Source organism: Pecten maximus, chromosome 14 (genome assembly GCF_902652985.1).
Source record: "Pecten maximus chromosome 14, xPecMax1.1, whole genome shotgun sequence".
In the NCBI taxonomy this organism is placed as follows: domain Eukaryota; kingdom Metazoa; phylum Mollusca; class Bivalvia; order Pectinida; family Pectinidae; genus Pecten; species Pecten maximus.
Genome location: NC_047028.1, coordinates 20,356,510 through 20,379,548, shown reverse-complemented (window position 1 = coordinate 20,379,548; position 23,039 = coordinate 20,356,510). Strand labels below are relative to the sequence as shown.

At 36.2% G+C, this 23,039-nt stretch overlaps 1 protein-coding gene across 3 annotated transcripts in view; it reads left to right on the top strand.

The window, feature by feature from the left end:
- The first annotated feature begins 6,824 nt into the window (after window positions 1–6,824).
- Window positions 6,825–23,039, top strand: part of LOC117342012 — a 29,153-nt gene continuing 12,938 nt past the window's right edge. The window contains exons 1-2 of one of the 3 annotated variants that reach the window (XM_033903953.1): window positions 6,825–6,990; window positions 18,906–19,029. In XM_033903953.1, coding sequence (XP_033759844.1) covers window positions 18,909–19,029 — 121 coding nt within the window. In that variant the 5' untranslated portion in view covers window positions 6,825–6,990; window positions 18,906–18,908. Of the gene's footprint in view, window positions 6,991–7,013; window positions 7,531–18,905; window positions 19,030–23,039 lie in introns of those variants that run through there. The other 2 variants (XM_033903952.1, XM_033903954.1) reach the window with 2 other exon arrangements.

Genomic DNA, 23,039 nt, shown 5'->3' with positions numbered 1-23,039 from the left:
GTGGCCTAAATAAAACGATGTGCCTTTTGTGTGCGTTTAAAATTGACGATGTTTTGGTCTGACGTAATGGCGGCTTAATTACAAACTTGGACATGTCGAATAGGACCCAATGGATTTTAGAAAATACGGATAAATGGCAACAATGTGCATGATCAATAAGACTATATCCCATAAGTATGATAGTTTTTGGTTAATGTGGTAACTTTTGTAGTGGCCTAAATAAAACAATGTGCTTTTTGTGTGCGTTTAAAATTGACGATGTTTTGGTCTGACGTAATGGCGGCTTAATTACAAACTTGGACATGTCGAATAGGACCCAATGGATTTTCGAAAATACGGATAAATGACAGCAATATGCATGATCAATAAGACTATATCCCATAAGTTTGATAGTTTTTGGTTAATGTGGGAACTTTTGTAGTGGTCAAAATAAAACGATGTGCTTTTTGTGTGCGTTTAAAATTGACGATGTTTTGGTCTGACGTAATGGCGGCTATTTACAAACTTGGACATGTCGAATAGGAACCAATGGATTTTAGAAAATACGGATAAATGGCAACAATGTGCATGATCAATAAGACTATATCCCATAAGTATGATAGTTTTTGGTTAATGTGGTAACTTTTGTAGTGGCCAAAATAAAACGATGTGCTTTTTGTGTGCGTTTAAAATTGACGATGTTTTGGTCTGACGTAATGGCTGCTTAATTACAAAACTTGGACATGTCGAATAGGACCCAATGGATTTTAGAAAATACGGATAAATGGCAACAATGTGCATGATCAATAAGACTATATCCCATAAGTATGATAGTTTTTGGTTAATTTGGTAACTTTTGTAGTGGCCTAAATAAAACGATGTGCTTTTTGTGTGCGTTTAAAATTGACGATGTTTTGGTCTGACGTAATGGCGGCTTAATTACAAACTTGGACATGTCGAATAGGACCCAATGGATTTTCGAAAATACGGATAAATGACAGCCATTATGCATGATCAATAAGACTATATCCCATGAGTTTGATAGTTTTTGGTTAATGTGGTAACTTTTGTAGTGGCCAAAATAAAACGATGTGCTTTTTGTGTGCGTTTAAAATTGACGATGTTTTGGTCTGACGTAATGGCGGCTATTTACAAACTTGGACATGTCGAATAGGACCCAATGGATTTTAGAAAATACGGATAAATGGCAACAATGTGCATGATCAATAAGACTATATCCCATGAGTATGATAGTTTTTGGTTAATGTGGTAACTTTTGTAGTGGCCTAAATAAAACGATGTGCTTTCTGTGTGCGTTTAAAATTGACGATGTTTTGGTCTGACGTAATGGCGGCTTAATTACAAACTTGGACATGACGAATAGGACCCAATGGATTTTCGAAAATACGGATAAATGACAGCAATATGCATGATCAATAAGACTATATCCCATAAGTTTGATAGTTTTTGGTTAATGCGGTAACTTTTGTAGTGGCCAAAATAAAACGATGTGCTTTTTGTGTGCGTTTAAAATTGACGATGTTTTGGTCTGACGTAATGGCGGCTATTTACAAACTTGGACATGTCGAATAGGACCCAATGGATTTTAGAAAATACGGATAAATGGCAACAATGTGCATGATCAATAAGACTATATCCCATAAGTATGATAGTTTTTGGTTAATGTGGTAACTTTTGTAGTGGCCTAAATAAAACGATGTGCCTTTTGTGTGCGTTTAAAATTGACGATGTTTTGGTCTGACGTAATGGCGGCTTAATTACAAACTTGGACATGTCGAATAGGACCCAATGGATTTTAGAAAATACGGATAAATGGCAACAATGTGCATGATCAATAAGACTATATCCCATAAGTATGATAGTTTTTGGTTAATGTGGTAACTTTTGTAGTGGCCTAAATAAAACGATGTGCTTTTTGTGTGCGTTTAAAATTGACGATGTTTTGGTCTGACGTAATGGCGGCTTAATTACAAACTTGGACATGTCGAATAGGACCCAATGGATTTTCGAAAATACGGATAAATGACAGCAATATGCATGATCAATAAGACTATATCCCATAAGTTTGATAGTTTTTGGTTAATGTGGTAACTTTTGTAGTGGCCAAAATAAAACGATGTGCTTTTTGTGTGCGTTTAAAATTGACGATGTTTTGGTCTGACGTAATGGCGGCTATTTACAAACTTGGACATGTCGAATAGGACCCAATGGATTTTAGAAAATACGGATAAATGGCAACAATGTGCATGATCAATAAGACTATATCCCATGAGTATGATAGTTTTTGGTTAATGTGGTAACTTTTGTAGTGGCCTAAATAAAACGATGTGCTTTCTGTGTGCGTTTAAAATTGACGATGTTTTGGTCTGACGTAATGGCGGCTTAATTACAAAACTTGGACATGTCGAATAGGACCCAATGGATTTTAGAAAATACGGATAAATGACAAGCAATATGCATGATCAATAAGACTATATCCCATAAGTATGATAGTTTTTGGTTAATGTGGTAACTTTTGTAGTGGCCTAAATAAAACGATGTGCTTTTTGTGTGCGTTTAAAATTGACGATGTTTTGGTCTGACGTAATGGCGGCTTAATTACAAACTTGGACATGTCGAATAGGACCCAATGGATTTTAGAAAATACGGATAAATGGACAGCAATAGTGCATGATCAATAAGACTATATCCCATAAGTATGATAGTTTTTGGTTAATGTGGTAACTTTTGTAGTGGCCTAAATAAAACGATGTGCTTTTTGTGTGCGTTTAAAATTGACGATGTTTTGGTCTGACGTAATGGCGGCTTATTACAAACTTGGACATGTCGAATAGGACCCAATGGATTTTAGAAAATACGGATAAATGGCAACAATGTGCATGATCAATAAGACTATATCCCATAAGTATGATAGTTTTTGGTTAATGTGGTAACTTTTGTAGTGGCCTAAATAAAACGATGTGCCTTTTGTGTGCGTTTAAAATTGACGATGTTTTGGTCTGACGTAATGGCGGCTTAATTACAAACTTGGACATGTCGAATAGGACCCAATGGATTTTAGAAAATACGGATAAATGGCAACAATGTGCATGATCAATAAGACTATATCCCATAAGTATGATAGTTTTTGGTTAATGTGGTAACTTTTGTAGTGGCCTAAATAAAACGATGTGCTTTTTGTGTGCGTTTAAAATTGACGATGTTTTGGTCTGACGTAATGGCGGCTTAATTACAAACTTGGACATGTCGAATAGGACCCAATGGATTTTCGAAAATACGGATAAATGACAGCAATATGCATGATCAATAAGACTATATCCCATAAGTTTGATAGTTTTTGGTTAATGTGGTAACTTTTGTAGTGGCCAAAATAAAACGATGTGCTTTTTGTGTGCGTTTAAAATTGACGATGTTTTGGTCTGACGTAATGGCGGCTATTTACAAACTTGGACATGTCGAATAGGAACCAATGGATTTTAGAAAATACGGATAAATGGCAACAATGTGCATGATCAATAAGACTATATCCCATAAGTATGATAGTTTTTGGTTAATGTGGTAACTTTTGTAGTGGCCTAGATAAAACGATGTGCTTTTTGTGTGCGTTTAAAATTGACGATGTTTTGGTCTGACGTAATGGCTGCTTAATTACAAAACTTGGACATGTCGAATAGGACCCAATGGATTTTAGAAAATACGGATAAATGGCAACAATGTGCATGATCAATAAGACTATATCCCATAAGTATGATAGTTTTTGGTTAATTTGGTAACTTTTGTAGTGGCCTAAATAAAACGATGTGCTTTTTGTGTGCGTTTAAAATTGACGATGTTTTGGTCTGACGTAATGGCGGCTTAATTACAAACTTGGACATGTCGAATAGGACCCAATGGATTTTCGAAAATACGGATAAATGACAGCCATTATGCATGATCAATAAGACTATATCCCATAAGTATGATAGTTTTTGGTTAATGTGGTAACTTTTGTAGTGGCCAAAATAAAACGATGTGCTTTTTGTGTGCGTTTAAAATTGACGATGTTTTGGTCTGACGTAATGGCGGCTATTTACAAACTTGGACATGTCGAATAGGACCCAATGGATTTTAGAAAATACGGATAAATGGCAACAATGTGCATGATCAATAAGACTATATCCCATGAGTATGATAATTTTTGGTTAATGTGGTAACTTTTGTAGTGGCCTAAATAAAACGATGTGCTTTCTGTGTGCGTTTAAAATTGACGATGTTTTGGTCTGACGTAATGGCGGCTTAATTACAAACTTGGACATGTCGAATAGGACCCAATGGATTTTCGAAAATACGGATAAATGACAGCAATATGCATGATCAATAAGACTATATCCCATAAGTTTGATAGTTTTTGGTTAATGTGGTAACTTTTGTAGTGGCCAAAATAAAACGATGTGCTTTTTGTGTGCGTTTAAAATTGACGATGTTTTGGTCTGACGTAATGGCGGCTATTTACAAACTTGGACATGTCGAATAGGACCCAATGGATTTTAGAAAATACGGATAAATGGCAACAATGTGCATGATCAATAAGACTATATCCCATAAGTATGATAGTTTTTGGTTAATGTGGTAACTTTTGTAGTGGCCTAAATAAAACGATGTGCCTTTTGTGTGCGTTTAAAATTGACGATGTTTTGGTCTGACGTAATGGCGGCTTAATTACAAACTTGGACATGTCGAATAGGACCCAATGGATTTTAGAAAATACGGATAAATGGCAACAATGTGCATGATCAATAAGACTATATCCCATAAGTATGATAGTTTTTGGTTAATGTGGTAACTTTTGTAGTGGCCTAAATAAAACGATGTGCTTTTTGTGTGCGTTTAAAATTGACGATGTTTTGGTCTGACGTAATGGCGGCTTAATTACAAACTTGGACATGTCGAATAGGACCCAATGGATTTTCGAAAATACGGATAAATGACAGCAATATGCATGATCAATAAGACTATATCCCATAAGTTTGATAGTTTTTGGTTAATGTGGTAACTTTTGTAGTGGCCAAAATAAAACGATGTGCTTTTTGTGTGCGTTTAAAATTGACGATGTTTTGGTCTGACGTAATGGCGGCTATTTACAAACTTGGACATGTCGAATAGGAACCAATGGATTTTAGAAAATACGGATAAATGGCAACAATGTGCATGATCAATAAGACTATATCCCATAAGTATGATAGTTTTTGGTTAATGTGGTAACTTTTGTAGTGGCCTAGATAAAACGATGTGCTTTTTGTGTGCGTTTAAAATTGACGATGTTTTGGTCTGACGTAATGGCTGCTTAATTACAAAACTTGGACATGTCGAATAGGACCCAATGGATTTTAGAAAATACGGATAAATGGCAACAATGTGCATGATCAATAAGACTATATCCCATAAGTATGATAGTTTTTGGTTAATTTGGTAACTTTTGTAGTGGCCTAAATAAAACGATGTGCTTTTTGTGTGCGTTTAAAATTGACGATGTTTTGGTCTGACGTAATGGCGGCTTACATGTAATTACAAACTTGGACATGTCGAATAGGACCCAATGGATTTTCGAAAATACGGATAAATGACAGCCATATGCATGATCAATAAGACTATATCCCATAAGTTTGATAGTTTTTGGTTAATGTGGTAACTTTTGTAGTGGCCAAAATAAAACGATGTGCTTTTTGTGTGCGTTTAAAATTGACGATGTTTTGGTCTGACGTAATGGCGGCTATTTACAAACTTGGACATGTCGAATAGGACCCAATGGATTTTAGAAAATACGGATAAATGGCAACAATGTGCATGATCAATAAGACTATATCCCATAAGTATGATAGTTTTTGGTTAATGTGGTAACTTTTGTAGTGGCCTCAATAAAACGATGTGCTTTTTGTGTGCGTTTAAAATTGACGATGTTTTGGTCTGACGTAATGGCGGCTTACATGTAATTACAAACTTGGACATGTCGAATAGGACCCAATGGATTTTCGAAAATACGGATAAATGACAGCCATATGCATGATCAATAAGACTATATCCCATAAGTTTGATAGTTTTTGGTTAATGTGGTAACTTTTGTAGTGGCCAAAATAAAACGATGTGCTTTCTGTGTGTATTTAAAATGACGATGTTTTGGTCTGACGTAATGGCGGATTAACCCACAGGGACACGTTACAATAATAATGTATGTATAAAATATATGGGGGGTCGATACAAACATAATCCAGTCTAGCTTTTACAACATTGGTTTTGTTGTGGTCAATGCCCATAATAGGACTAAGACCACAATTAAGTACTTCCGGGTTCAGGCCCCACGAATGAAGTCCCCTCAAAAATGTATGTATTTCAGGAAAACCAATCAAATGCCTCTTTGAACTTGATTTCTGTTGATGAATTTAATGTGGATTTATAGCAGAGATGTCAATCTATGTTTTGTGATGTAAAATAATAATATTGATCATTTATTATGTGCTCCAGGACCCTGTGTGATGAGTCCTGATTTGACCTCTACCCCTGACCCGAATGTATATAATCCACGTTGGTGACACATTTTGACAGCTATCTCCAGAAAATGCCCAACATGCTGGGTTGAAACTTTTATATTTTGCTTCTCAGATGTTGGTCTTGGCCAGGTGAGATGGAAAGTTGCATATGAGATGTTGGGAATTTATTATGAATTTTAATGTTACAATGAAACATATAGCGAAGCTAATTGTGGTCTTAGTCCATTGGTCGGTGTACTGGCGAGTCAACTGTTGATGGCAACCAGAGTTACTTCCCTTCTATCAACGTTGTTTCCTATTCAATATTTTGCTCGTGTTATGAAAGGTGTCGGGTAGCAATGAGGAGTAAGCTTATTTCTACTAAGTCTTTTTTCGTCTTCTTTCGTACAATTCCCAGTAGAAAACAAATTTAGAAACTCCCTCGTGTAGCAAGATTCCTGACAGAAATCGACAACTAAGACAACAGGTAAGTAGATTCTAACACGTTATTTCCATCCAATCATTGATTCAGTGACGATGCAACCGTAAAGGTCAGCTAGCTAGGCTAGCTAACAGGGCATGGTTGACTTCACTTGGGATTTTAATCACAATAGTTCAACTGCGGGTCGTAAACATTGGCTATCGAAAATGTTGACCACATCTTGGCACAAGAACATGTCGGTATTATCACACAAAAAAACTCTTTAATCCCATACAAAAAATTAAAAATCTGAATAAATAAAACCGATAACTAATTGTGACCGTAACGTTTGGTCGTGAGTGACCTACTCCTACACATATTGAAATAACCTAATTTCTGACAGCTGGTTGTCGTCAGAGCAGTGTAGGAAGGGTATGAGTCGTTGTCACGTAGCCTGTCCTGTCCTGAGTGTACGCTAGTTGTACTCACAGGGACATTGTCTTAATTTATTGTCCCTGTTCTGTTCTCACGAGAACCGGTAATCTCGAACTAAGGCACTGAGCTGCATGACTGAGTCCACCATGGTCTTCACAGTACGCACGGTATGTAGGTATGCCCAATTATATGGCCTAAATTTCATGTTTTTCACTCATTTTTTAGATATTTTGCTTGACACCTATAAAATACATGTTTGATTGATTGTAATGAATTATAAGCTAGGCTAGCTAATACTATTTATCATACCAGGGACTTATACAGACACGTATATATACACAGTGTATCACATACAGTATATATACGTCTGCCACTGGTACATACCCTGAAAATATCACATATTTATTACATATTATTTATTATATATTACAGATCATCACAGTTATAAAATGTAGTAGCTGGATCTCTTTGAGATATATACAATCATAATTACCATAGGTATTGGCTTAGTCTACTCAATATTACTCAATAATTATATATTGAGTGTATTATAACAGACAAGACCTATGTATACAGGGCTCAAAGTAGATATGTTTACCAGGTGGCCTAATTGACTACCAAGTCATAAAATCTAGGAAAAGTTAGTCGCCTGGCCTAGTGGTCATAAATTTGAAAAAAAAACTCTATTAATTCTTTAGATCAGTATAACATCTCTGTAACTTTTTTCGATTGTGAACATCATTTTAGCATTGACTTAAGACCATAGAAAGATTAACCAAATTGCAAATTTAAACAATTTTTAGTGGCAATGTAGGCACCTTATAGGTCAATAACTGGTTGCCAATGGTGAATTTATGCCGGCATGCATGGCCACTAAAATAGGCGCCACTTTGAGCCCGGGTATACAACATGTATATTCTAAAAAGATATAATGAGAAAATATATACAAATGTAGCATGACGTAACTTTGCATATTAATCAGGTACTTGATCTATACAAAAATATTTATATATGTCCCTGATACAAATTGATGTTTCCACTAAATAAATCTCGAACAATGAGGCATCTGCTATTAAATTGACTCAAATTGTAACTTACTACCTGTGCCAGGGGCTATATACATAATGTATTTATCATAAGTAATCGATAACATATTGATGGGCAGTAACAATAAAATCTTAAAATTCACAATAACCTGATGTAATAATAATATTTGTTGTATATATATATATCATGTGAAAAGTAGAGATTTTGTACTCGGGCTATATAGTCCTGGCTTCCTGAGTGACCTGGGAATCTCCCCTATACTTACAAAGGTCCCCTAGAATTGTAAATGCCTAGATTACTTTAAAGATTAACTTTGATATGATTTCATATACGTTTGGATAGAGATGTTATTAGATACATCCAAGTGGCTTCATATCACAACATACCCAAGCGTCGCCAGTAAGTGGGTCGTTTATTGGCTGACTAGTTTCGACTCAATATGCGATGCTTATCAGAACAGCTTTTTGACAATTTTTCAACCATGGAGTACTAAAAATGGGACTCCCTTTTATATCATTATGTAAAAAAATGAATGTACATTAAATCAAGGGCAGATAAGCCATTAACTAATAGTTGTGATATTTTATATGTTATTTACCATGTAATTAGATAAATAAATTAAACTTTTTAGCACAGTCTATTCGCATCTTCCTTCTTCTCATCCAGGCATAAAGTGCTGGTAGATTCTGACATACATAAAAGCTAATGCTTTATATTTCACAATAGGCTGTCCTGATGAAGCCTCCAATATAGAGGCGAAACAAGTCGGCCAATAAATTATCCATTTACTGCTGATGCTTGGAGATGTTGTGATTGAAACCACTTGGATTAATATTTATATTTTATTTCGTCACCCTGTATACCCAATGCACAGCACTCAACTGATTAACCACTATAAAGCCCCAGTCACACCGGACCTACGACCTAGTTGCGACCGAAGAAAATCGGAATCGCAGGGAAATCGTAGCATGAGCGCATGACTAGTCGCAGTGGTCGTCGGTGATCGCACGCGCAAAATCAGTCGCAGCAAGGTCGATGGTCATGTTCAAAACTTCTGACCTGCGATTCTAAATCGCAAGTGGTCGCAGAACGGTCGTACCACCAGTCGCACATGAACGCAGGACCAGTCGTGCATGATCGCGGGCCAAGTAGTCGCAAATTGGTCGTGTTACTGGTCGTGCCACTCTACGATTGGTGGTACCACCGATCGTACGACCTCACAATTGGTCGTACGATCAGTCACGACCTGTCCCGAGTGTTTGTACGACCTTACGATCGGTCGCACCACCAGTCTTTACCTCGCAAACCACTTTCCTGGGTACAGGTAACAAAATGGCGGATATACAAGCAATGTTGTTACTGCAGCATCACTACGGCGTCGAAACCAACGAGCGAGAAGTACTGGGTACTGGGTGCGTCCCTGGATCGAGAGGCGGTTCGATTACGCCAATCTAATGGTGACGAGTGACTGATCGTGCGAGCAATCGCAGGTTGCCACGACTGATCGTGCGAGCAGTCGCAGGTTGCCACGACTGATCATGCGAGCAGTCGCAGGTTGCCACGACTGATCGTGCGATTGGTCACTGATCGCACCACTCATCGCACGATTGCCTACGATTGCATTCGATTGCCTACGATTGATCTTGCGATCAATCTTCTCCAATCGTAAGTCATTGCGCGACCAAGCGCACCACCAATCGTACGATGACCAACCACCAGTCGTAGGACCAATCGCAGTATGCGATCGCGAATAGACATCGCAACAAACATTGCCGATCGGTTGTAACTCGGCCAAATCGCCCCCAATCGCACGATTCAGAAATCGTACGATCTGGTGTGACTATAGCTTAACTGATGTTGGCTATACCACCTTAGATGAAGAATATAAAAACTGTGTCATATTGGAATTAACTCCCTTGATGTCTGACTATAAAATGATGAGTTTTCTAATGATATAATGAGTTTGATACTTCATTACTGGGCTTCTCTGTGCAAATCTTCTGTGAAATATTGACTTTCTTATATAAACTATATGACAAGGACTATGTCTAAACACCATATTAATTGTTTTATATATTATATAGTTAGGACTATGTCTATATACCATGTTAATTGTTTTATACTTTATATGGTGATGACTTTGTCTATATACCATATTAATTGTTTTATATATTATATGGTGATGACTTTGTCTATACACTATATTAATTGTTTTATATATTTTATGGTGATGACTTTGTCTATATACCATATTAATTGTTTTTGTATATTTTATGGTGATGACTTTGTCTATATACCATATTAATTGTTTTATATATTTTATGGTGAGGACCATGTCTATACACCATATAAATTTTTTATGTTATACTATAACTACCGGGGTATACCTCATTTTGCAAATATATTATTTTCTTGCGTATTATAAAATGTATATTCACCTCCGTACCTGTACATGTCTGTTCATATTGGTGTATAACTGTAGAAAAGGCCTCGAGGGAGAATAGTTTGTAAGTAATTGAGCTACTTTCCCATTGTAAATATTAAAGTGGTGGTAGAGCTGGAGCTTGACTGTTTTAGTATAAAGCAAACCAATTTTTGTTGCATAATTTGTAAATGATCTTTTGATTTGAACAAGCATGTTCACACTGGATTAGAACAGAACATAAGGCCTAGAAAAAAAAATGTTGTGTTTCCCCTTTCCCGACCGACCCTAATTTTAGGCCACCGACCCTAATTTTTTTTTTTTTGAAATACTGAAAATCCGGAAATTTTCGTAAATTTAGCCCGTTTTCCGTTTTATTATTATACACACCCAAGTCTTATAAACGCTTGTATATGACGGGCACTGGTTTTAAAGCGTATTGATGACCTCGATGTTCAAAAAACATGGCGGCTTTTTGCACGCCGTCGTCTGTTTTGGCACTGACGATAAAAAAATGTAAACACATGGACGAAAAGCGAATTATGACATCACTGCCGCATACAACGCTATGTGGAGATATATTTTATTTTATTTATTTTATTTTGTAAAAGGTGATTGTGTTATATTGGGGAGGGAGGTTGGACAGTGTTATACTGTTCTGCCTGTGTGTCTAGAATGTCTCGAACATGAACAGCCTCCATGTTATCGTCCATACGGAAAAAAATCGAAGAGTGGAAACTCTCAATAAACTGCGTTTATAATGACATGGTTTTACTGTTCTGACTATTAATATGATGCTCCTATTTGAGATTATCTGAAAAGAGATAACAAACACTGCAAATAAAGTTTGATATACTTTTAATATCATTTTCATCTCCCAATACATTGCATTTCAAAATGAAGTTAGGTAGAAGAATGATCAAACACTGAAATATAATGATATTGAAATGATATATACAGCATATATAAATATTCAAATATGAACATTTGATTATTTATTTAAAAAAAAAAGATAAAAAAAAAAAAAAAATCCCTACCTACCTACCCTAATTTTTTGAGAGACGAAAGGGGAAACACAACATTTTTTTTCCTTGGCCTAACGTTTTTTGAGATTTTAGAGAAAGACATCTGCTATTCCTGCATGTACACAAATTTCAATCTTTGTTTAATTTTGTTCATGATATTGGAGATAATTTGGAGGACCCCACATTAGACATTTCAATTGAGGAACTACGTAATCCCATTCAATTGAGGAACTACGTAATCCCATTCAATTGAGGAACTACGTAATCCCATTAACATTGAGGAACTACGTAATCCCATTAACATTGAGGAACTACGTAATCCCATTAACATTGAGGAACTATGTAATCCCATTAACATTGAGGAACTACGTAATCCCATTAACATTGAGGAACTACGTAATCCCATTAACATTGAGGAACTACGTAATCCCATTGACATTGAGGAACTACGTAATCCCATTGACATTGAGGAGCTACGTAATCCCATTGACATTGAGGAGCTACGTAATCCCATTGACATTGAGGAACTACGTAATCCCATTGACATTGAGGAACTACGTAATCCCATTAACATTGAGGAACTATGTAGTCCCATTAACATACACAAGCTGAGATCTGATTCGATAAACACCACTCACAATCTTCAATTTTTCACATAGAATCAAGTGATTGACCGTATTCAAAAGCTTTTTGTAGGCCTGAAACCATACCAGTAAATTACACTATTTACAGTTTGTGATTTAATGTAATCAATTAGATAGTTAAAACAAAAATCAGTGGAGTACAACTTCCTAAATCCAGACTGAAATTCATATGATAAATTTTCAAAACTAAATTTACAGTATCCAGCATTTTTGAAGACTTTACCGACAGGATGGTAATTTGTTGCCTAGCTTATCTTTCTTTTAAGCCCACCATCAACAAATGGTGGGCTATTCAAATTGTCTTATGGCACATCCATGGCCTGTATTCTGTCTGTCATCCGTCCATAAACAATATTTCTTATCACTATTACTTGAGAAGTACAACAGGGAGATTACTTAAACTTCAATTTGAATCAAATTCATGTAAGTTCCCTTTGGTCCCTAATGAACATTCAATTTTGAGCCTGATCAGGAAAAGAAAATTGGTTGACAGGTGGTCATCTTAGATTTTGACAGTTCAAGTTTGTTATCGTAATTTCTTGAAAAGAACATGAGGCATTTTTCTCAAAATTCACATGTAGGTTCCCGTTGGTCCACAGTTGTGCCTATTTGATTTTGTCTGATCAGGAAAACAAAATGGCAGACTGGTGGCCATCTTGGATTTTGAATGTGAAAGTTTGTTATCAATATTTCTTGAGAAGTACGTACGGGAGGAATTATATCTCAAACATCACGTGTATTTTTTCTTGGTCCCTAGTTATGCCCATTCAATTCCTAGTCCAATCTGGAAAACAAAATGGCCGACAGAAAGCCATCTTGGATTTTGACAGTTGAAATTTGCATCGTTAAAATGCCTTTGTCTAGTTGACATAATATCAGCCTATAACTGCCAACTGAAAGCACACTAGTTCAATGCTTAAATAAAGATTATGTTTCCTATATATTTGCAATGAAATGATATTATTAATATATCTGTATGTACAATCAATGAACATATACTTGCCTGTGGAATTATATCGGAATAAAGATATTTCCTATAAACTTTTTAACGTGTTTGAACAAAATGATATTTTTAATACCTGCAGGTATGTAAATGTCTGTTTATGTACAGTTGATGCAATTTACTGCTTATGCCATTCGCCCAGGTATTTTCCTTTGTGAAATTTTGTGTTAAGTGGGCTTTAATTATATGTGGTCGACTATGATCACTCGGTATTGTTTGTGTCTACCAGTAAACCATTTTCTGGTTCTAAAACAAGCTGAACGCGATAGGATTGATATCACGTACGCCATACACATGTGATTGAAGACAAGTACAAAATACATGACAAAAGTCAAAACTATGATGCAACATATAATCGAAGATTTTCTTAGGATGTGTCATGACCCTTGGAAATAAGTATTGATTCCCCTAGATAACCACAAACATTCCTTTGACACCAGGAGAGAGAGAACACAAGAGTCTATACTCCAATGGCAAGAAACAGGGGACTTATAAGCTTGTCAAAGTCGGCAGAATAAAGGGGAGCTACATTGAAAATGTACATTTAAATTTTTGTAAAAGGTACGTTGCTTTAAATTTCTGCAAGAAATGTAATCGTATCCTGGGAACTTGTCATTTCCCTTTGAAATATACAAAAACTATAACAGATTATGCAAGAAGCTATAAAATAATTAAGATATTGATTTGAAATGCTTGACGAGAAAAATGTTTGAATACTGTATAGGATTTTTTTATCAAAGAAAAACACTGGTATAAAATTGTGTCGATTGGGTAAGCTATGTAAAAGGTGTTATATATATTTACTTTAGGTTTTGGTGACATAGGACTTAGCCAATCAAGATCAAACACTTAAAGAGGCTTGACCGCAGAGAGATCAGAAAAATTGGCTAATAGAAAAAGATTTTTTACACATGACAGATTGTTGGAATGGTTGAGTTTTTCATTTTATTTTCCTTATAAAACGCTGAAAAGTGATATTAAAACCTCATTTTTAAATATTATTTATTTAATCGCAACCCGCAATAAGTCTAATTTGATTGACACATCAAAGAAACAAGCACGTGCACAGTGCTGCACAGTGATAACTTCAAAGGCAGCGGCGATTTACAAACAAGATTTGCCGTTATATTCCATACATTTCCCTCTCAGGTTGAGTTTTAAAACGTCTTTTAAATACATATTCTGTAATTGTTTTCAAGAAATAAAGGCGGAAAGCCTCTAATTTTGTCACATAGAAACGTGTACTGAAGTTTATTTAGTGATCGGAGATGTGCCGTTTACCGGTCCGTCTGCAGGTAAGCCTCTTTAATCCATTTTACCTTGTAGATGTATACATCATTTAACATCAAAGAATTTTTGACACATAGTACATAGTTAAGACTTGGAGGTTTATTAGAGTTTTCTTTGAAATGTTTTTTTATATATCTAGGGACATTTTACGGTAAATTATTTTTCCATTCAGTTTTAAGCTCACCTCCCCAAAGGGCAAGTGAGCTTATGCCGTGGCATGGCGTCTGTCCGTCCGGCCACCCGTCCGTCATCAACTTTTCCATTTAAACAACTTCTTCTCAATAACCAAGAGGCCAAAAGACCTAATATTGGGCCTGTAGCATGCTTTTATGAAGGGCTATCAAGTGTGTTCAAATGAATGCAGTTGACCATTATTCAAGGTCACATGCCTGGGTCACATTGGCTAAAATCTTTAAACAACTTCTTCTCAATAACCAAGAGGCCCAGTTACTGGATATTGATTCTGTAACATGCTGGGGTGAAGGGCTACCATGTTTGTTCAAATCAATGACCTTGACCTACATATAAGGTCACAGGGGTCAAATAGGCTGAAATTTTTTAAAACTTTTCTCAATAACCAAGAGGCCCAGTAACTGGATATTGATTTTATAGCATGCTGGGGTGAAGGGCTACCAAGTTTGTTCAAATGAATAACCTTGACCTATATTCAAGGTCACAGGGATCAAATAGCCTAAAATCTTTAATTTTTCTTCTCAATAACGAAGAGGCCTAGGGAGTTGATATTGGGTTTATATCATGATGGGGTAAAGGGCTACAGGATTTGTTCAAATAAATTACCTTGAACTACATTCAAGGTCACAGACGTGAAATAGGCTAAAATCTTTATGACTTCTTCTGAATAACAAAAAGGCCCAAAGACCTGGTATTGGGCCTGTAGCATGCTGGGATGAAGGGCTACCAAGTTTGTGCAAATGAATGACCTTGACCTACATTCAAGGTCACAGATGTCAAATATGCTAAAATCTTTAAATGACTTCTGGATAACCAAACGGTCCAGAGACCTGATATTGACCCTAGTATGCTGCAATGAAGGGCTACAATATTTGAGCAAATCAATGTCCCTGACCTACATTCAATGTCATTAAGGGTCAAACAAACCTTGATTTAAGAATTCAATACGCCAACAGACTTGGAAGACTCCTGAAGTAACTTCAGGGTCCATATATGAAATAATCACTGCATTGCAGGTGAGCGATTCGGGCCCATTGGGCCCTTGTTAATTTGACAAAATCTGTACATGCCTAAGAAATAAAGAATAGATGTTAAACAAAAATTTGTATGTCTGCACAACCTTTAGCAATTGAAACCAGTCATTACAGAAATATTGAGTGGAATAGGAGATATTCTGCAATTTTAAGTCGACTTATTGACTACACTGTATATTTGCCAAAAAAATCTTCAATGTTTAAATTGATCAATACACTTATCATGTTTCTATTTAAGGAATTTAAAACCTGTATCGGCAAATTTATTTTTCAAGCAAACTCGTATTCCACTTTTTTCTTACTGTTATGTATTGTATGTAATATTTACTCATTTGCTGTAAGGCTTGAACCACATGAACAGTAGAAGTTATTGAAAACTGCATCGAAAACTGCCTTCTTCGTCAAATATTTTATCTGTCTTTGAATATCCAGTCAGCAATTGGGCTGTTCATTGCTATAGATAGATTCTGAGCTGTTCGTGACTCACAAGTGTAGTCATATGGAGGTCGACACAGGACCTAGAAGGACCAGTTAGCAGTGCCCATGTTCATCTCGGAGAGCTGTTCCGCCCTGTGGACGTATTGTAAAAGTAGACATTAAAACCTGTAAACCACCCAGCCATCAAATGTGTGAGTCTGAGTTGCCTATATCAAGACAGTATGACACGGATAGACCTAACCCCATTCATAAATTCATAAACAGTTTGCTGTTGTTTTATATGAAAACTGGTGGTTGACAATGACTGCATGCAGTTAATTGTTTTCTGTTAACTCAGATCAGACTAACTGAAAACTTTCAACAATTTTATGCAGAAAGTTTATATAATTTGGCAGCACAACTCCAGTAATATATCATTATTATGAGTATTACTGAAATAATTCCGTGTACGCTTATAAATTAAGTTAAAAAACATTGATGAAACCGAGGCCTGCTTAGAAGAAGAAGAGACAATACTTCAGTACCACTGTCAACACAACAATTGATCAAATTGAGCTATAGTGCAGTTTAGCTGTGATACTTGATATTATGTATGTAACACACTCTGCCGAAAAAGCTTATTCTCAATAGCTAAAATCTACATAATTGATCAAACCCAGCTAGTGCAGTTCATGCAAGCTGTGATAATAGATATTATGTATGCGTATGCATAATCTGCTGAAGAAACTCGATCTCAATAGCTAACAGCTACCCTTTTAAACTGTTAAAATGCACAATCAGATTTAATACAAGCAATTCTAAAATTTAGTCAGAAATAAGATGTCATGTTATGTATTTTATTAGATTTTGTATGTTAATTTTAAGAGTTAGTTGACAGTAAATGCCCTGTGATACAGTGTATTTAGAATGTTTACAAGCACTATTTATAGATTTTATGACATATACATAAATATTTATGACCTAATTGTGCTTGTCACTAGTGCCTGACAATGTCAGGTAATAAAACATTCATGTTTGATTGTCTGGAACATTTCGCTATAACAATAGGCTCAATGGTCTCAAAAACGTTTTATTGCTATATATATACCTTTAGGGATTTAAACTGTAATATATATATACATAATAATGTATATCCTTCCTGTACACATTGTAACTTTATCACCAAACAGAAATTTTAGTTGTCTCTCAATACCAGTGTTATTGTTGCATATACATATTTATGTATAACTGATTGTGAATAATGATGGTGTTTATATAGATTACAGACGTTACATCAAAACCACTTGCTCTCCAATTTTCATGAATTTATTGCATTTCAAACTTTTTCTTTTGATTCATTTTATAATGCAAAAACATAGAACTCAGCTAGATCATAAATTGTATGATGAAGTTTAGTTCTGTATTGCCTGCAATGACGTTATGAAGCAAGACTGTTAATTTTCTGTTGGCAACGACTACAACAGTTTAAATCATTTGCTCAAAAAGTGTTAGTCCTAAGTTTACCAAACTGTATACTAAGATCACATTGTATAGTGACATCTCAATACACCCTTTAGTTACGGAATATTATAGTGTTGGGAATCACTTGAAAATTCATCATCGATCATCACATGGATTATTGAATGATTATGGACAGAAAAGGATATATCTACAAAAACGTCCATCAAAAAGTGGAAAAATGTTGTAGATATGTTTAAAGGCTAGCGCTTATAGGAATGCTTTAAAATGTTGTTTTATTGCATTTGGATTTAAATAGTTAAACCATCCATCACAGAAAATCATGATCGATTAGTCAAAGTCAGGGGTAAAATGATTAGTACTAGTAATAATTAGTTAAATTAATTAATTGTAACAATATCGTCCAGAATTTATGGTCCACATGTAATGACTGTAAATTATAGGGATGGATCTGGATTTTAGTGTTCAGCCCAGTTTTTCAAAAAGTATCAATGTTATTCCAACCAAACCTGGAATATAGTTACAATGTAGTGGGACATCTCAACACACCCTAACGATTATGTGAATTTAAATTTTAAATATTTTTGGGTCAAAAACTGAGATTTACAAAATGGATATGAAATCTTGATTGCTTCTCCAATTGACTTACAATAATTATGTAGTCAGATTAGTTTATTGTCAAATTGCAATAAATTCTATAATCTATCAGATGTATTTTTTCTCACTTTTCATGTTTTTTGGTGTAAATGACATAATCAGGTGATTATGCATCAAATTTTGAGAATTAGTGATTTTGCAAAATTTGATTCCGTTATTTGTTTTGCAATACATCAATATTGCTCATCCTTACTATCAAGTAGAGGTTTTTGGGGAAATACTGAAATTTTAGTAAAGTGAGTTTTGGAGTTTGCTTAAAACTTGCTTTATTGACAAAGCAGGACAGACATGATTACTTGTAATTCTTGTTTAACAAATGTCATCATTATTTTTCAGAGGATGTGGTGGATACGTCTGAAGATCAACAGTTACAAGGATTACATAAAGTCTCGAAGTTCAGCTGATCTTGTTCAGCTTGGTCCTACTCTGGGATATGTTCTTCTTGTATATATGTCAGTCTGTGAGTATAAAATGATATTAAATTCCTAGCATGTCTTAAGGAAATAAATTCACATACACTCCCATCCATAAGTTTCTATACTTTGAAGACAAATTCAGTAAATATGATTATAACATTGTGTATTGTAAAGGGGTTGCCTTGCCGGCTGGGGCGTCAACAACGTAAAGGTTTTGCATTTAGCTCTGTTTCTGACAAAGCGGAGACCAACAAAACCTCAATCGAAGATGTAGCATAAGCAGTAAAGCTTACACTAAAAATATTTCATTTCTGCATTTTTGGGGTAAAAATCTCAAATTTCTGGAAAATCAACTTTAACAATTTGCCTTTTAAGCTATTATGCTGTTTCCGAAAAACTATATACTCTTTACCATCATTTCTATGATATTTGTGTTTATGGGTAAAAACCTCAAATTTCTGGATTTAGAAGGAAATAAGTATTAAGGTTTTGAGTTTAAGTCTGTTTCAGACAAGTATAAAACCTAGACCAACCAAAGCTTAGTCATTCATGTATCATAGGTAGTAGAGCTTATAGCTAAGTACTGCACTAAAACATTTTATTGATGTCAGGATTTTTCAACAAGTTTTATGATATTGACAAAGTGGGACGGTTCGACAGGCGACACATAATTACGCATTTTGTTTGATAACTTCTTATTATAAACTATTTATAGTCTATGAGTAAAGCGGATACAGTTATTGATGATCTATCAATCCACAGTTTGAGGGCATTATACATTCACAGAAGGGTTATGAAGTTTATGAAGTGATCATTCATAGAAGTAATATTATGGTAAACTTAAAATGATATTGGGAATTAATCATAATTGGGGTGCTAACTTGAGTTTGGATATTTAAAGTATGCAGGGTGATTAAAAGGAGTACATAACTATAATAATGGGAATTAATCGCAACAAGTTCAAGTGTCCACAACTTGGTTTGTAACTAAACTTACTTATTTGTTGACTACCGTTAATTTCGCCTCTAGGAGAGAGGCTTCATCAGGTCCTGATGAAGCCTTGACCCTAGAGGGTCCTGATGAAGCCTTGACCCTAGAGGGTCCTGATGAAACCTCGACCCTAGAGGGTCCTGATGAATCCTCGACCCTAGAGGGTCCTGATGATGCCTTGACCCTAGAGGGTCCTGATGATGCCTCGAACCGAGAGGGTATACTGATGAAGCCTCGACCCTAGAGGGTTCTGATGAAGCCTCGACACTAGAGGGTCCTGATGAAGCCTCGACCCTAATTGGTACTGATGAAGCCTTGACCCTAGAGGAAGCCTCGACCCTAGAGGGTCCTGATGAAGCCTTGACCCTAGAGGGTCCTGATGAAGCCTCGATCCTAGAGGGTCCTGATGAAGCCTTGACCCTAGAGGGTCCTGATGAATCCTTGACCGTAGAGGGTCCTGATGATGCCTTGACCCTAGAGGGTCCTGATGATGCATTGACCCTAGAGGGTCCTCATGAAGCCTTGACCGTAGAGGGTCCTGATGACGCCTCGACCCTAGAGGGTCCTGATGAAGTCTCGACCCTAGAGGGTCCTGATGAAGCCTTGACCCTAGAGGAAGCCTTGACCCTAGAGGGTCCTGATGATGCCTTGACCCTGGAGGGTCCTGATGAAACCTCGACCCTAGAGGGTCCTGATGATGCCTTGACCCTAGATGAAGCCTCGATCCTAGAGGGTCCTGATGAAGCCTAGACCCTAGAGGGTCCTGATTAAGCCTCGACCCTAGAGGGTCCTGATGTAGCCTCGACCCTAGAGGGTCCTGATGAAGCCTAGACCCTAGAGGGTCCTGATGAAGCCTCAACCCTAGAGGGTCCTGATGAATCCTTGACCCTAGAGGGTCCTGATGATGCCTTGACCCTAGAGGGTCCTGATCATGATGATGCCTTGACCCTAGATGAAGCCTCGATCCTAGAGGGTCCTGATGAAGCCTCGACCCTAGAGGGTCCTGATTAAGCCTCGACCCTAGAGGAAGCCTCCTATTATTATAATCATGTACTCCTTTTAATCACCCTACATACTTTAAATATCCAAGCTGAAGTGATCATCCCAATGAAGATCCCACTATAACCTTTAAGTCGACGTTGGCTCTTGATTTTCATGTTTCTTAAAAACTGTATTCTGTGCATGTTTTGGAAGATCTTGGAAAATAATAGGTTCCTCCTTAATCCTCCGTAAAACTTCATATATACCACACCTTATTAATATAATCTTCAAGAAATTGCAGCGTATATCAACTGCAGGTATACCATACTTTTTTTTCATCTTTCCAAATATGTAATTGATTTTATTGTTGGTCACAGAGAAAAAATACAAAGTTTCTGTATGGTTCCACCATGTTGGATCAATTTCCACATGTATTTCACGAAAAAGGTGCGAGAAAAATAGTCCATCATTTGTTAGGTACAAAATGTATGTGGGAAACTGGAAATTCTACCCCCGGGTGTAGAATTTCCCTATCCCATATGATGATGGATTCAGTTATGCAGCCTGTTTGAACTTTGACAAGTAAGTTTGTTATTTTCACCACTTCTGAGAAATTGATCATTTGATGTTTACAATCATTGTGCCTATTGGTAGTTTCCTCTTTGCTGCTAGTTTTCAAAGTTCGTTGTTCCAACTAAGGAATTCAAGAAAATTAATTTCAATATGACATATGTCAGGAAAAGAGGAAATAATTGTAAAGGTCATACAAAGAACCAATAAAAATCTAAAAAAAACTTCCAGTTGCTGGTGCTAAGATCCCACTGAGATAGTAGTTTGGCCTAAAGACCAAGGTCAAGATAATACATTATAGTAGCTGGTCTAGATCTTGATACATTAAAATGCTTATTTGGTGTTTAAGTTATAAACAACAGAACATTATGACTGTACATGTATATGGTACAGGCCATCAAGTTACCGGTAAACATTATGACTATATCCATGGTACAAGCCATCAAGTTACCTGTAAACATTATGACTATATCCATGGTACAGGCCATCAAGTTACCGGTAAACATTATGACTATATCATGGTACAGGCCATCAAGTTACCGGTAAATATTATGATTATATCTATGGTACAGGCCATCAAGTTACCAGTAAACATTATGACTATATCCATGGTACAGGCCATCAAGTTACCGGTAAACATTATGACTATATCCATGGTACAGGCCATCAAGTTACCGGTAAACATTATGACTATATCCATGGTACAGGCCATAAAGTTACCGGTAAACATTATGACTATATCCATGGTACAGGCCATCAAGTTACCGGTAAACATTATGACTATATCTATGGTACAGGCCATCAAGTTACCGGTAAACATTATGACTATATCCATGGTACAGGCCATCAAGTTACCGGTAAACAATTTATGACTATATCCATGGTACAGGCCATCAAGTTACCGGTAAACATTATGACTATATCCATGGTACAGGCCATAAAGTTACCGGTAAACATTATGACTATATCCATGGTACAGGCCATCAAGTTACCAGTAAACATTATGACTATATCCATGGTACAGGCCATCAAGTTACTGGAACATTATGACTATATCCATGGTACAGGCCATCACGTTACCGGTAAACATTATGACTATATCCATGGTACAGGCCATCAAGTTACTGGAACATTATGACTATATCCATGGTACAGGCCATCAAGTTACCGGTAAACATTATGACTATATCCATGGTACAGGCCATCAAGTTACCAGTAAACATTATGACTATATCCATGGTACAGGCCATCAAGTTACTGGAACATTATGACTATATCCATGGTACAGGCCATCAAGTTACTGGAACATTATGACTATATCCATGGTACAGGCCATCAAGTTACTGGTAAACATTATGACTATATCTATGGTACAGGCCATCAAGTTACTGGAACATTATGACTATATCCATGGTACAGGCCATCAAGTTACCAGTAAACATTATGACTATATCCATGGTACAGGCCATCAAGTTACCAGTAAACATTATGACTATATCCATGGTACAGGCCA